Here is a 16,272-nt window from a genome sequence, read left to right as displayed (position 1 = left end):
CTGGTAACACACTTCAGAGTGACCATGCCAGCTTCTCCTGGGGGTGGGGAACCTCCTTCCCCACTCAATCTCCATGCTTAGCCTGGGGTTACAACCCTAGAAGTCCAGATTCTGCTTGAGCAAGAGATCCACTGCTCCTCAGTGTGGTCATCACAGTGTAGCTGTGTCCACTCTGGGGATAAGAGGCCAAGTTCACTCTCTGCTACATTCCTGCAAGCATCATTCATGCATGCATTCCCTCTTGATCATTAGAAAAACATTGATGATGTTGAGCCCTATACTAGGGATTTGGAGAAAAGAAACAAAGTCTCACCTTGAAGGAGCTCCCAGTCTGGAAGAAAGAGTTATAAGTCTGCTCCAGGGTAGATGCACAGATTACATTCTGGGAGCATCTACTCTGGAATGAAAGATGGGTCAGGGGAGGTTTCCTAGAGGAAGCAATGCCTAAATGTGCCCCCAAAGAACAAAGATGGGTTAAATAAGTAAAAAAGTATGGAAAAGGCTGAAGTAGTAGGCATCATGGAGTTACTCTGGGAATGTAGGACTTACACTCCACTCTGTGGTCTAAGAACACACCCTCCCCATTCTCATCCTATGTGCTTTGGATGGAGCTCCAACTCCGGCTCCAGTGATGGAGCAGGTGACCCAGCCTAACCCATGAGCTCCTCCTGTTCCCCTAATGCACCATGGTCAGAGCAGGACTTGTGATCCTGACCTGGCCAATCGGTGCCATCATCCCTCCACCCGCACCCCACCACCAGCCCACCCTGGACCACACTGATTAGCTGAGGGACAGCACAAAGTAGGTGCTGGTTCCAATCTAAGGGGATCTAGAAACTTGTGAAGGATCTCCTTATGGCATGCTTGAGGAATTGGCTCTAAAACCTGGGGCATCAACTGGCCAGACCCAAAGGGAATCTGCTTGAGAAGTATTTGTTTCTTTAATCACTTAAATTTGCTTTATTTCTCCTTTCTAATCACCTCCAATTGCTTTCACCATCATGACTACACTCTTCATTTTTACCTTTCCCATTTTTTTTTCATTTTTAAAATTTGTTCTAATTGGTTATACGTGACAGTAGAATGCATTTTGATGCATTATACACAAATGGAGCATAAGTTCTCATTTCTCCGGCTGTACATTGTTCTGAGTCACACCAGTAGTGTAATCATGCATGTATGTCTCATTCTACCATCCTTCCCATCCCCCCCCCACCTTTCCACTTCCTCCCCTCTGCACAATCCAAAGTTCCTTCATTCTTCCCTACACCCCACCTCCACCATTATGGATCAGCATCTGCTTATCAGAGAAAACATTTGGCCTTTTGTTTTTTGGGACTGGCTTATTTCACTTAGCATGATATTCTCTAGTTCCATCCATTTACCTGCAAATGCCATAATTTCATTCTTCTTTAATACTGAGTGATATTCCATTGAATATATTACCACAATTTCTTATCTAATTTCTTAAACTTCCTATTCTATTTTACTCAATTCCAAGAATTCAATCATTCATCTAATTCACTGAAAAAACTGTGACATGTGCCTATCAGGTGACATCCGAAATTTATTTCTCTTTTCTGTTCTGTTTCTCAAGTCCCTTTCTGGTTTATTTTTTCCTTCCCCAGTTTTTTCTAATGAAACCTGTCCTAGCCTTTCCTAGAGGATATAGTATCTTTAAAGGAATAATCAGGTGGCTCACTCTGGACAAGGATGAGCATTTCATGCAGCTCTGCTCACTTCAAGTCTGCAATGAGTGTCCAAGTGATTCTAGAATGGTCAGACCAGTTTTATCTAGAAGACCCTAAAAGTTCTGCTCTATGGAATGTCAGCTTGAAGCCTTATGAGATAACCCAAGTCTCCCAGAGTACCCTGCATCAGTTCTTCCCCCACCTCATCTTTCTCAGCATAGGGCACAATGTTCCCCTTCAACTCCTCTCTCTCCTCTCTGAGTCAGAATCCTAAGCAGATCCAAGCACTTACCATCCTGGGCCCTGGACTTGGACACTAAAAGGTGGACCTTGAAATTAGACTCGGACACATACCTCTTCTGCTCAAAGATAGAACCAAGGACAGCACTCCTGAAATAGACCTATTTCTAAGATCAAAATATGTAAAGTCTATACTTCTGTATGACTGTGTCACCACAATGGGACAAATGTAAAGACACCCGACCACTCTGGATGGGGACCAGCAGAGGGTCTCACCTTGTGCTAGGCTCCATCCACCTCCATCAGCACACATGACTCCTCTGAGAATCCTCCCAACAGATCCCACACGCATCTCCCTGTTTCAGTCCTAGGATGAGCTTGAAAACCATTCTGATGACTTCCAGCAAGTACATATTGAGGACTCATAGCAGTCAAGGTGTGGGATAGATGTGTCAAACACAAAAATGAATGAGATACAGGCCCTGAATAAGTATGTGCCTGATCAAGAGGAAGAGAGTCAATAATATTTACACCCAAAAGATTGTTAGGTATGTCAGAACAGAATAAATGCTATGGAAAATGTTGGAGTCAAGAAGAGACAAAGGGAACTCAAAGTGGAAGGAGCAGCTTGAATAAGGTGTCAGGGTGAGGGGATTGGAGGTCAGTGAAGGCATCACAAGCAGCTTTATATGGCCAGAAAACTCAGAACTATGGAGAAATCTGAGTGCTGCATTATGGAATTTAGATAAAACTATACCTGCAATTAAGGGTCTCTGAAGATTCATGAGCAGGGAAATTTGACCAGACCTGTGTTTGGGGAAGAAAATTTTGGCAGGATCTGTCATACCTGCCCTCATGAATTTTTTTTTTCCCCATCTGCTTTCTGCTCACCAGGTCAAGCCCTTTCCTAATCTTCCACTTCTGAATGCTGAGTCACTAAGACTGTATAGCTGATTAAAGCCCCATGTAACTTCATGCCTGATTTGGGGAATTCTACTGCTTGGCAATTGATTCAACTGACTCTTCCATTCCCAGTAGCCCAGATGTGGTTTCCACTTTCCTAATCTAGTCTGGGTGTTTTTTTGGTTTGCTTTGTTTTATTTTGTTCTTTGTTTGTTTGGTTCTGCTTTTGGATTGGTTTGGTTTTGTCAACTTGGCAAATTTCACTACCTCCCTGTACTTCAATGTCATCTATTCCCAATTCTGGGACTTATCCAAGCAGAAACATTCCTTTGTTGATGGAGTCACACTAGGTCTGACAGTCTTAGTGTTAACTAGCAAGTTTCCTTTCCCAATCATTAAGATTGGGAAAAGCACTATAAATCCAACAAATAGAGAGATATTTTCAAGACTTTATCTTCATTTCCTTGAAGAAGCATGAGAGACAGACCTGTTGGTACACCAGTGACTCAGACACAAGCACCTAAACAACTCAAACACAGACACCTAAGCAGTTCCTACTACGAAGTTCCCCAGTGGTCTCAAATATGGATCATGCCCGCCCTGCCCAATGTTTAGGTAAACTTTGAAGATGGTCAGTGTGTCAGATGACCCAGAATCCATCCTGCAGTGGACAGAATATGAGAAGCTTCCTCGATGATTAAAGAACCATTTGGGCCCATGGCAGGGCACCTGAGTTAATCTGGGGAAAAGGATTCAGAAGTTCATATTAAAGCAGAGAAGTCCTCCTCAGAACAACCGGCCTTAGCTTTCCTTTCCAGACTTATCTTCCTTCTCTTTGTCCCAGCTCCCAGGTCCTGTCAGCCTTCCAGGACTTCCACACATTCTTTCCCCCATGCCTCAGCTGTCTTCCTCACTGTTCGCCAGCCAAGCATCTTTCAAAGTCAGTTCAAACTCTCCATCTTTTCCTCTTCTCTACCCACATGATGCTCTGTTCATACACTAGCAACCACACTTGCCAAGATGTGTTAAAGGGAGATGTATACATCTCTGGTTTGGAAGTTTGGTGAAGACAAAATTCCTTCAAATGTCTTTTCTATTCCTAATGCCTCACCTAACTTCCTGATTTCCTAGAGCCCGATTTCCTATTCCAATTGCCTGAAAAATTTGGAACTCAATGGCTTTGGAATCTAAAGAAAAAACATTTTAAAATCTATGAATTTGCCCCCAGATTGGTGAGTTAAAACTGGTATCGTTGTGCAAACTGTATTTGCAGAAAAGCATATGTTGCCATGCTCAACTGAATATTTTCTAGGTCTAAGATAGCAAATAGGTTTTATTTTATGTACCAAGTCTGATTGACTGGTAGTGGCTACTTGGAAAAGGAATCAAGGTGAGTTCAAATGGATGGGGCCATCTTCTGCAGAGGTGACACTGAGCACACCCAACACCCAGCTGCTCCTCCCACCCTATGCAGACAGTCAGGCAGCACAGGGCCTTAGGAAGTGATCCTTGACACAGCTGGATGACATAGCACCTTAGCACTGGCAGAACACATACTTTTTCTCACATGGGAATAATCCACCCATGTTCATTTACTAGGCCCCACTTGTAACAAATCTACTCAAGGCATTTATCCAGTGATGTGTGGCACCAGGGTATAGTTTGTAGCTATCAGAAAAAATGTTGTGAACATGTCTCAGAACTCCAACATATGCCCTTATAAGCCTGGCTCTGCTGGACTTGCCCTCCAAAGACTGTTCACTTCTTCCCAGGGACCCACTGGCAAGAAGGGCTTACAGCCACCTTGCCTTTTTGTAATTTATAAATGGAAGCTTACAGAACCACAAAATTTAAAAAGAAAAGCATTTAAACAGAGCATAGCACAGTTTTAAAGTCAAGCTAAAAAGTGATCATCACTTCCTCTCTTACCAGCTAAACCATCCAGCATGCTCCAGACCACCTGATCTGATCACTGGCTAGTCAAACTCACCAGCAACAAACCCTCTTTAACAAAGCTGGTCTTGGGCTCAGAGGCTGGAGAACCTTCAGGAGTCCTCGACTGAGCCACATGAAGGGGTGAAGCAGCCAGATCTTAGCTTTAAAGGGACCTGAAACATCACTAAGAAGCCAGAAGCATCATACGGGGGGTGGATAAAATTCACTGGAAATGACTTTGAAGGCAGAGAAAATTACAACTTCTAGAACTTTTTCAGGGTGAGTATCATATGGAATTAGAAAGAAGACGTAGATTAGTTGCCTGTTCTGGGGTTTAGGAGGTAGGTAGAGAGACCCAAGAATTGTGCTCCAGTAGTAGCAGGTGGTCACTAAAACCTTTTCCAAGGAGGGTGGGTTGGGTGGACTGTAAGGTGGACTCTTTTCTACTGCATCCAAAGAAGTTTGAAAGCTGTCACCACCTTCTCCTCTCCACAGTTCTGAGTCTCTCCTCCTCGAAATATGAGTTGAAGAAGTATTTTTGTACATATCAGCTACATGAGCCCTGTATCACTTAAGGTGCTGGAGCGCCAGATTATTAATTTGCCCAGCTATTTGCCATGCATCAACCCTGACCTCCTCGTGATGTGGTCACCGTTGGGGGGGGGGGGTTCCTGGGATGAAGAGGGAAGATATGGGCTCAGGCTCCTCATGGAATTGCCAAGGATGTGTGTGCCTGGAGAAGGTTGGCAACTCAGGGAATTGCAAGACCAGACTTCACAGAGGCTGTGAAGATCCTCCCTCTCCCAGCTTCCACCTGGACAATAAAACAAGACAGGAATCATGTGAAAAAGGACAAAGAATGGTTGTGATAGCAAAAGTTTGGCAAGACAGAAATGTTTTTCAACTGGTATCTGGGTAAATAAATAATAGCATATTCATGCCACATAGGCACCAATACAGCATGATTTGGAAAAAGCAAATTGCAGAATAGCATGTGAAGTATGACCCAATTGTGTGGGATTTAAAGCAGCATACATATAAGCATATGCAAAGAAAACATCTGAAAGGTGACCAGAGAAGCCATAAAAGTGTAGCCTCTGGGTCACCAGACCAGGGCCACAGGCAGAGTGAGGAGGAATGAGTTTATTCTTGTTCATCCTATTATACTATAGGATATTCACCTTGTACTCACTTTCATAATAATAATAAAGAAAGCTCACATTTTGTTTAAAGAAGGGCCAGGCTGTTTGGCCTCCAAGGAACCACTGTTCTTGTATACCTCTAACCTCCAAGACCAAGCTCCTCCATAAGGTGTGTTGTTGGAGTCGATACTCCTCTTCCAGGAGATTGACTTTGTAGCAGGAAGCCTGGCACCTGCTCACTCACTTGGAGGGAAGAGAATCTCTGCCCAACTTCCTGTTGGCCAAGTCCCCTCTCTCAAGCTTTGGGACTGAGGTCTGGAGCCCATCTGTGTACATTCTGGGTTCTCTTGGCTGAGCCTACATGGGGTCTGCCCAGCAGCAAGAGCTGGCTCTCTTCTGCTCCATGAACAGAGGCTTACATCTCCATGTACAAGAGAATGTGAAATCAACAACAACAACAACAAATGTCTGGGTGCCTGATCCTGGGACTTTGTAATAGTCTGTTGTATTTATCAGTCTCACTTGCTGCTTAGGATAGTTATGCAACATACAGCCAATGAGACATAAGCAGACATCAGTCAGTGGTAATTCTCCAGAAGTAGCTGGCAGAGACACTTTTTGTCCTTTACTTTTACTCTTATTCATACCTGAAATGAAGTCATGATGACTAGAGCTCCAGTAACCATTTTGAGATTATGAGGAAGAGGTTCACACCCTTGGGATAGTCAAGTGAGAAGCCAAAAGGAATCTGGGACCTGGTGATTGCCAGCATTTGGATCTTTTTTGTGTAAGGAAAGGTAAAAGAAAGAAAGAGAAAGAAAGAAAGAAAGAAAGAAAGAAAGAAAGAAAGAAAGAAAGAAAGAAAGAAAGAAAGAAAGAGAGAGAGAGAAAGAGAAAGAGAGAGAGAGAAAGAAAGAAAGAAAGAAAGAAAGAAAGAAAGAAAGAAAGAAAGAAAGAAAGAAAGAAAGAGGAAGGAAGGAAGGAAGAAAGGAGGGAGAGAAAGGGGGAGAGAGGAAGAAACAAACATCTCCAAAGGATTTAAACTTTTTTCTTTAGGCTTCTGTTAGTTAACTAGCAGATAGTACAACTTCTGATTGAATAGGTTGTTCAGAAGGAAGAGGAGGAGGAAAAAGCAGAGGAAGAAATGAATCATCCACAAGTTGCCTAATTAGCACTAGCGTGGGTGGAGTTGCCTACTTTTATGAGTGACACTGGGCCACCCAGTAAGGTAGTGACAGACAGAGCAAGTATTAGACTCAGAACCCCTGCTGAGCTGTCTGAGCTCAGCCTGATGAATCAAAAGCTATAATGAGATTATTTATAGGTCCTCATCCCTCCAGCTTCCCTCTGCAGGGAAGACCCTCTGCACTTCTCTACCCTATTCTCCCATCATATGTGCAAGCGTGTACACACACATGTGCACACGCACACATATGCGTGAACACACATGCATATGCATGGTCACACCCTCACACACATACTGCCACTTTTAAACTACTAAAAAGTCCTGAACCCACCCCTGTCTGAGAATTTTCTCTAACACCTCCAAGTGTTACCATGACTTGTCTGGCAAAGCCACCCAAACAAGAGGTGAAATGGAGCATCTGAGGGAGGTGAAATACTCGCTGACTTCCCACAGCACTTATTATACATGCTACATATTTTATCTCTGAGTTAAACACCAACTTGTTTTGCACATTCCTGTAGATGTGTCAATCTTATCGCCCCAACAGCCAATGGTTGCCCCAAAAGTAGTTGTCTCCAAATGTCCACCCAAGTGCCACCTGCATCAGAATCATTTAGGAATATTTGCCAAATGTTTAGGTTCCTAGGCCCCATTTCAGGGTCAATGAATCAGATTTCCTGGTGTCAAGACTTAGCAACTGTATATTTTCTAAGCTCACCAAGTGATTCTTGCCATAGAGCTGTCCAGAGCTTGCTAGTTCTGATCCTTCTTTCTTCCCAGCAGAAGGAGAATCCAAATACCCTGCCCTTGCAGTTAGTTGGAACCATGAGGTTCCTTGCAGATGGGCTGTGAGTGGTAGTGGGTCAGGGCATTTAACTGTCACTGCAAGACCCTCTGTGTCTCTGCTGCATGGAAGCCTCCTGTTGAAATGGTGAAGCCTCAGGACCAAAGCTGCCAGGACTTCTGGGTGCCCAGGACAGACAGTTCCCTCTGAACTCCGGTGGGCAAAACATAAACCTTTCTGACGTTAAACCCCTGAGATTTGGTGGTTGTTTGTTGCTCTCATATAACTTGACCTATTCTGATTAACACAATTCTGATGTTTATCCAAATTTGGAAATCACATTTCTAGAGTACTTAGCACAAAACAAATAATATAGTTAACTATTTGATTTTAAAAAAAACTGATGAAATTGAAAAAGAAAGTGGGGGTCAACTAACTTTACTATGTACATATATGAATACACCCCATTGAATCTCATCACCATATATATCCACAAGGTACTAATTAAAAAAAAAAAAACTATAAGCAAAAGCAGAAAGATAGTAGAGCAGAGAAAAAGGAACAAGGGAGGAAGGAGGGAAGGGAATGGGAAAGTACTGGGGACTGAATTAGAACAAATTATATTCCATGCTTTTATAATTATGTTCAAATGAATCCTAATGCTGTATATAACTGAAAAGAACTAATAAAATAATACAAAATAAAAAATTGGAGGTCAGAAGAAAGAAAAAGTAGTTTTTTAGTGTCTATGCAAGCAAACTACCTCTAACACTTAGTACATTTGAAATAGTAGGTCAGAAACTTCATCTTCTAGAAGATGCAAACCTTGTCCAAGAAACAGACAGAGGGGTCACCTCAAAAGAGCTATCCATAAGAAGCAACCTCCAATCAAATAGAGTATACTCCTAGAATGCCTGCCCTGGTGAACTTTGTTATCCAGTAGCCACAGAAGGTCCTGTTGTGAGGCACTGAATAATCAGTACCCCTCAGGAACATCCCCAACATATAGTCTCATATTGACTCAAGCTGAGGAGGGATCTATTTTCTGCTATGAAGAAATCCACTGGAGTGGGGAAGTTTCACACTAGCAACAGCCTTAAAGACCTTAAAGATTTACCATCACACTGACATTGCCAAGGGGCAACCCCATGATGGCAGACGCCTTCCGAAAACAGGTGAGATGAAACAGTGTCAGAAAGAACTGTCCTGTAGGAATCATCCCAACAGTGCAGATGGACTTCTAGGCTAGACCCTGAGGAGTTCCTAGATAATAAGAGGTGCGCACCTTACCAGCAATCCCTTCCCCCATATCTTTCAACGGGATTATTTTCCCCATTGCTCACCATGGGGCAACTGTTAACACCTACTATCGACATGAAATAGAAACTGGGGCCAAGATATACTAATCTCAGTCCCTGAACTCAAGAGACTTTTTCTCATTTGTTTGGGAAATCAAGACATGCATTGGAGAATAAATAGCAACACACAGTTTTATATGTTAATTGCCAACTGCACTATGAAGAACCTGAATGTCTGGGGTTGGGGAATGTGGGGTGAAGAGAAGCCAGGAAGGAAGGAACATCAGCAGGAGGTGTGGTCGGGACAAATGCGTGACGACATTACAGTCACAGCAAGGGCAAGTGGCGGCCTTGTCTGAGCTTGAGAGGAGCCGGTGCTCACAGAGAAGGAAACAGGACCAGATCCGGGACAAATGCCACTTGGCAAAAAGGGTGGAGATAGAGATTACACATTATAACTCAGTGCAGCCACACCTTCCCTAATTAGATTAATAATTTTCCAAGTCATCCTGGTGATGTGCTCCTATACAGTTCTTTCATCCTGATTCCTTGGCACTGCCTAAGCCTTGGGTCCTTTACTCTTGCCCTTCATTTCCACCATCTCCCCTCTGAACACAGGTAACTTGTATCAAGAGTTGTGAAGAGAAATGAGCCTGAATATCAGTTTCCCACCTGGGCAAGTGAACTGCCTTCTCTGAACTCCAGTTATCCACCTGCAAACCAGTAGCCACGTGGTGGGGATTAAGTGAGAGGAGGTGTGCGGCCCACACCCAGCGCCTGGGAGCCTGGTGCTCAGTCCATGCCAGTCACGATTTTTTCTGATGAAGCTCTCTTAGCAGGAAAGTGACTACTTGGAGGTCTCTTTCCCACAGAGCTTCTGCTCTCTAGAACCCTCTGAGGTGGGAGAGCTGGCATTTATGATGCAAATGAATTATACATGAAAATGAATGAGAGTGTAGCGGCCAAGGAATGCTGGAAACCATCAGCAGCCACAAGAGGCAAGGAACGGCTTCTTGCTCAGAGCCTCCAGAGAGTGTGCTCAGACTCATTTCAGACTTTGGCATCCCAAACCAGGAGAGAATAAACTGTTACTATTTTATAAATTGTTATTATTTTAAGCCACAGTTTTTAGCCGTTTGCTATAGCAGCCACAGGAAACTGATACACTTTTGTATCCAGTATATATACTTTTGTATCCCGTATATCACTATTTCCATTTTACTGATGAGAAAACTGAGGCAAAGAGAGATTTGGTCATTTGTCTAGAAAGTAGAGCAAGAATTCTAATTTCTTAATTGATGCCAGAGTTCCAGAATTCATCAGTCAACTGGGCTGCCGTGGTGTCTCTGCTAGACCACTGCTGGACCACACTTGACAGAGGAAGCTCTCCCAGTTCCCACCTCCTGGTCCCCTTGACAGGGGATAGATCTGACACCTTCTGTACAGCAGGTAAAGTTTTTAGAACAATGTGTGGAACATAGTAAGGACTCTGTGACACTGACCCTACCAACCAGGTCTTGGGCTCCTTCTATGTGGAGGTGAAAAAAGGAAGAGGGAGACTAAGAGAATGCTCATGACTGATGCAAACAGGAGAGAATGAATAAAGTGGGAGAGGGCTAGAATCACCTTGCAATGCTCACGCTCTCCCCTTTATTCTTAGTGACAAAATTGAATCCCCCATTTTTTTTTTTTTTTTGATAGGAAAACGCATAGCTACAGAACTGAAAGGCTGATTTTTAAGCCCACTTTGTACTGAGTATCCAGTGAGCTACGTGCTCAATTGGTTGGGCAGGGTTTCCACAAAAGTCCTTTAAAGGGATGTAAGAATTATACCCCTCCTACCTTTTCTTCTCTTTCTTCCTGAAACACAGATATGATGGCTGGAGTACCAAAAGCCATCTTGTGGTTATGAATATCTTTGAGGAAGGAAACCACAGGCTAAGATGGCTGAGTCAGAGACACCAAAAGTCCCTAGTGCCCTCCCTATCATACCTTCTATCCACCAGCAGTAGGCTACCAACTTCTGGGCTTCTTATCAAGCAAATACAAAATCCTAATTTGTTTAAGTTGCTACATTTCCATTACCCTACTGTCAGCTAAAGGCAATTGCTTACTGATACAGGGCATGACCGCACTCCTACAGAGTCACACAGCATTGGACCCACACATGATTTTTGATGCTGGTAAGATAGAAGTTGAGATTGAAAGTCACCATTTGTCAAGACTAAGGACTAGTCAGATGATATTCTCCCCTCCACTTCAAAGACTACAAAAGTCACTCTATATCACTAACCTGCTTCCCTCAATGACCCTTCTTTCAGAGAGACATATGTGTCTCTCCCTCACCCTCCTCACAGGGACTGCTCCTAGGTAGTACTCAAAAAAGCCCTTCCCACCAACCGGGCTGATGTGGTGATATGGTTAGGTAAACTCTAACAGATCCTACAAACCTGGGTTTGAGCAGTGGTCAGACTCACTTATGTGCAAGACCAGTCCTGCCCAGTAACTAAAATCTGTGGAAACCCTGCATTTCACCAGGGGGAAAAATAATATGTGTGTGTGCAGGTTGCTTAATGAGATCTATGGTGAAAACTGTCTTTAACTAAGGTGACCCCACTCTGGTCCCATTAAAGACCAGGCTTTACCACTGAAGCACAGTCACACCCTAATTAAGTACTTTATGAGCCAGAGCAGGATTGACATGAGTGGATCAAAATGCTGACACCATCCCTAGGCAAATCAAAGGAACCTGGTATCCCCATTAAGCCCAGTGAGGAGGAGGAGGAAGATATTTAGGTGGAGAAAAACATTTCTAAATAGCATATAACTCAAAAATCCTGACTCTCTGAGAAATATTACTTATTACTGTCTGTATTATATTTTTGAACCCTGAGATCAAGCAAAGGTACCAAGTTGGAAAGTGGAATTTCACCATCTCTTTGGTACAGTGTCTTGGTGGAATGATTTTGATTTATTTCCCATTTCCCATTTATGCATCAGAATTTTTTAGGCTCTTGATACTGTGAAATTTTGTTTCCAGATGTTTTTACATCATTGAAATTCTGGCACTCACTCCCTTATTTTCAAAATTTTTGCCCATTCCCCTTATTCAAATATATAGCAATCAGAACAAATAAATTGATAAAATGATTAGTCTTTGAGATTGCAATGCCTGGTTTTTTGCTCTGTCCTCCACAGGATACTGTCAGTGACAAAGGAAGTTATTTGATGTATTTGAATATTCTTCCCTATCACAACAGTGTTTTTACTCCAGCTGCAGAGGCAAGAGATATGTATCAACTAGAGAGTAACACAGAGATAAGAAAAATGATAAAGACCAAGTGCATGATAAAAAAAAAATCATGTCAGGAAATAGTTCAGAGTTGCAGAATAGTTTTATGTACAGATAGGGTGGGGGGTCAGGGTCTTAAAGGACAGAAAAAAAAAATGAAAAATACAGACTACTTCCCAAATTGTCACATATCACCACTATCAATCCCAGGCTTTCTCCAACTTCAATTCCTAGGGACTGAACCTTTGTAAATCATTTTCCTTTCATTCAACATTGCAAAAATATTTCTAATTAGACAAGATTTTTTTCACTCAGTTCCAGAACTGCATTTGAAATTACACTTCTTGAGTGATTTTAGTGGTTATAGTTCAGTTCCTTTGTTATACAAATTGAGGTAAGTGATATTCATGGAGATAACGTGACATGTTCAAGATGACATGGCAAGTAGGAGCGGAGTCAGAACTAGAAGGCCGACCTCCAGATCCAGATTTCAGGGTCTTTTCACTCTCAGAGGAATACTGGCACCTGGCTCTCTGGGGCCTCTGTATACCAAGCATTTGTCTGAGTTTGAATATCCAAAACAGCAGACTGCCACAAAGCAGTCTTCTCAACCTACAGGAAGCTGAGAACGATGAATCATCCAAGATGGCTCCTTCCTGTTTCAGGGAAAGTAGCACAGTATGTAGTACACTTGCTGAACTCCATGTGAATCCCTCCTCAGGGCATCTTCACATGAATCTGGCATGTGTATCCTGTGGTCTACAAGCAAGGTCAGCAGTCTACTACAACCATACCTTCTAGGGACCTGCCCTGAACCAACTGCCACAAGGACTAGAACCTCCCTGGTGTGGCCACTGATAAAATCCAGCAAGTATTGTGTGCTCACCAAGGCTCCCTCTTGAAGAGTCAACAGTCAGCCCCACACAAAATGCTAGCCATCTGCACTCCAAGAGGAGACATCTGGGGACTCCAACACTATAGGTGTGACATCTTAGCATGCCAGCTGCTCCCAAGGACAGAGATCCGGTCATATGGAAACAAGGCATTCGGGAAGCCAGTTCATTCTAATAGAATACCTAATTGTTTACATCGTGGCTATTTTCTTTTTCACACCAAGAATTTTCATGCATTTTGATGTACTTTCTTGAAAGCACCATCTTATGGTTGAAATGATCAACAGAGAGCCCTCAGTTCTTCCTGTACCCAGATTTGTGAAAATAGTATTCTAGCATATGAGTCTTTTAAGTGCTTTGGAATTTTAAATAAACCCAAGTAGCTGGTTTGGTCATAGATGGTTAGTAATCATTTTCAACAACTCTCAGGGAAGAGTGACAAATGAGGCTAAATGTGCCTTTGGTGAGAACTGGAACTTTCTAGAAAGTTCTTACTACTGGACTCTCTGACTTCCCTCAAAGCTGGGTTTAATTAAATGGGAAAGGATCACCTTTACCAAGAAACAGGTTGCATGACAAGAAAAATATAAACTTTGGAACCAAAGCACTGTGAGTTTGGTGTGTCCATTTTCTCAGTAAATTCTGCAAGTATTTAACCTTAAAGCCTCCATTCCTGCTTTGTGAAATGGAAATAATAACACCTACCAGCAGTAGTGGACTAAAAGTCCCTAGTGGAATTCCTGGGTCAGAACAAATTACCACAACATCAATACTGACTTGGGCATTTTTGTAGACAGGAGCAATGTCTTTGCTTTTTACTCAATTGTATGGAAAGACAGCCCAACATCACATTTAGCTTGAAGACTGAATTTGCTGCACTTAATGTACACATTTTAAACACTCTTCTGTCCTGTAGCTGCTCACACTGACCATTTTCTAGTGACCCCTCTGTGAGGAAGCCAAGTTTTATTTTTAGAGATAGCTGCTGGCAATTAGGATACCTTTTTGGTGCCATATCCATTTGTTTCAGTAAAGACTACCACCACCAAAGGTCAGCAGATGTGAGGTTGAAAGGACTCAAGAGCTTTCTTCAGAAATAACCCTACAGACATTAAATTTCCCAGTACAAAGTTCAAGGAAAAGCTCTTGGCACCCTGGTTGACAGGAGCATCATTGTTCTTTTATAAATGTACATGACTAGGTCACCATTGTGTTGTTAGAAAAACCAGACATTGTGTATCCAAGCCAACTGGATCTTAGCTCTTTCCTCCAGAGGAGGGGGTCCTGCTCTTAGAGTCTTATTGGCAGAACCTATCCTGTTCCTGAATCTTATCAACTAAGCTCATCTTAAGAAACAGAATATGAATGTCGATGTAATGGGCTCTGCCTATCAAGAAAAAAGAAAGCATTCAATTACCAACAGTGGTTCCGGCTCATTTCAGAAGGTGTTCTGAGAAACACAAACCTGAAAATGTACATGCTGATTTCTGGAGGCAGGAGGTGACCTCAGAGGGAGATCCATGAAACAAATAAGACATTTAAGACACTGGAATCTTCAGGTAGGGGAAAGGAAGGGAACTTTTGGCAAAAATAAAATATTGGGGACATAGGATACTCCAGCACTATCTCCTCCAGCTATACTGTAGGCTCTGAGATAGGTTATTGCCCTTCGAATGAATGAATCCAGAATGGACTAAATCTTTCACCAGAGAAAGAGCCATTTCCAAGTAGACTCAAGGAAACTCTTAAAATACCAGTCATATCTATTGTAACTTCCCTCTATTTTAAACATTGCAAAATAAAACCTGAACATAATGACTTACAGCATAGTTATTTCCAATTATGATGCTTTACCCTAAAAATAAAGTCTAAGAGAGCACTATCAGTTTTAACACTAAAGAATTCATGAAAATTCTCAGATTTTCATTCCAAGTTTGCCATATTTTTTAAACAAACTGAGTTCTGAACCCCCTAGAAGTTGCTAGTAAAAAATTATCCTTTTAGAGAGTAAGCTATTATTCAAAACACCTGGTAGAGTATGTCTCTTCACAGACAAGGTTAATAGATGGCTCAACAAATATGTGGAGCTAAGAAATTCTCATACAAATTGAAAGTCCACCCATACTAGGGTTCTTCAAGCAAAATTGAAACCCTTCTATTGGTCTCAATCGTAACTACCCAAGGAATACACCCTTCCCCATCTAGAGTCAAAAAGAGGCCAAACCTAGGTCTGTGAGGACCCCAAGTTCACTCACTTGTCTTCTGAAAAACTTGTGTCCGTAATGACGTTCTTTCCTTGGGGTACATAGTTCCAGTATTCTTCCAGAATCCCAATGTGGTACGTTCTGGTAACTGCACCAACCAGCCCAGACAGACCGAGGAATGTGAGGAGAAGGATGCAGCCAGCCGGCTGCTCCCGAGGCATTGGTGGATGTAACTCAGGCAGCAGCCTGCACAGGAGGCAACACTGTTGGTCCCTCCCCTTCACTCAGAGCTTGTTATAAATGAGGAATGGACCTGGCCCAGCTCCTCCTCCTGAGGTAGTTTGGAGTTGGGACAGAGGCTGATAACTTGTATAAGCAGAGTGAGCATGAAGGGAGAGTTGCTATGATGACAATATTTTTGCCAGCCATCCAAGCAATGTGTAACTGACTTATTTATTTACTGCCCAAGCTAAACAAGCCCGTTTCTATGAGTTTTGGTACTCCACTCTGACATGAGTCATTCATTTCTGCCAGGAATGGCAGTGTAGTGACTTGAGCTGATGGATTTCCCCCCACCTCTTCTATTTTTCCTCACACCTATTACAGAACCTTATTACAATCTGAAAAGTGAGCTAACCTGAGTAGGAGCATCAGGAAATATTCTGAACACTAAAGAAGATCTCATCTCTGTCGGGAAGGCAGAA

The 16,272-nt window shown here is 42.6% G+C and overlaps 1 protein-coding gene across 1 annotated transcript in view; it reads right to left on the bottom strand.

The window, feature by feature from the left end:
- The window catches only part of Hephl1 (hephaestin like 1), a 70,831-nt gene extending 55,042 nt beyond the window's left edge, over positions 1–15,789 (bottom strand). Inside the window, exon 1 of the mRNA XM_047517681.1 lies at positions 15,620–15,789. Coding sequence (XP_047373637.1) covers positions 15,620–15,789 — 170 coding nt within the window. The remainder of the gene's footprint in view (positions 1–15,619) is intronic.
- Positions 15,790–16,272: the final 483 nt, after the last annotated feature.

This window comes from Sciurus carolinensis, chromosome 11, assembly GCF_902686445.1.
Source record: "Sciurus carolinensis chromosome 11, mSciCar1.2, whole genome shotgun sequence".
Lineage (NCBI taxonomy): Eukaryota > Metazoa > Chordata > Mammalia > Rodentia > Sciuridae > Sciurus > Sciurus carolinensis.
Note: the sequence above shows the minus strand (reverse complement) of the source record. Positions and strands in the feature narration are given on the sequence as shown.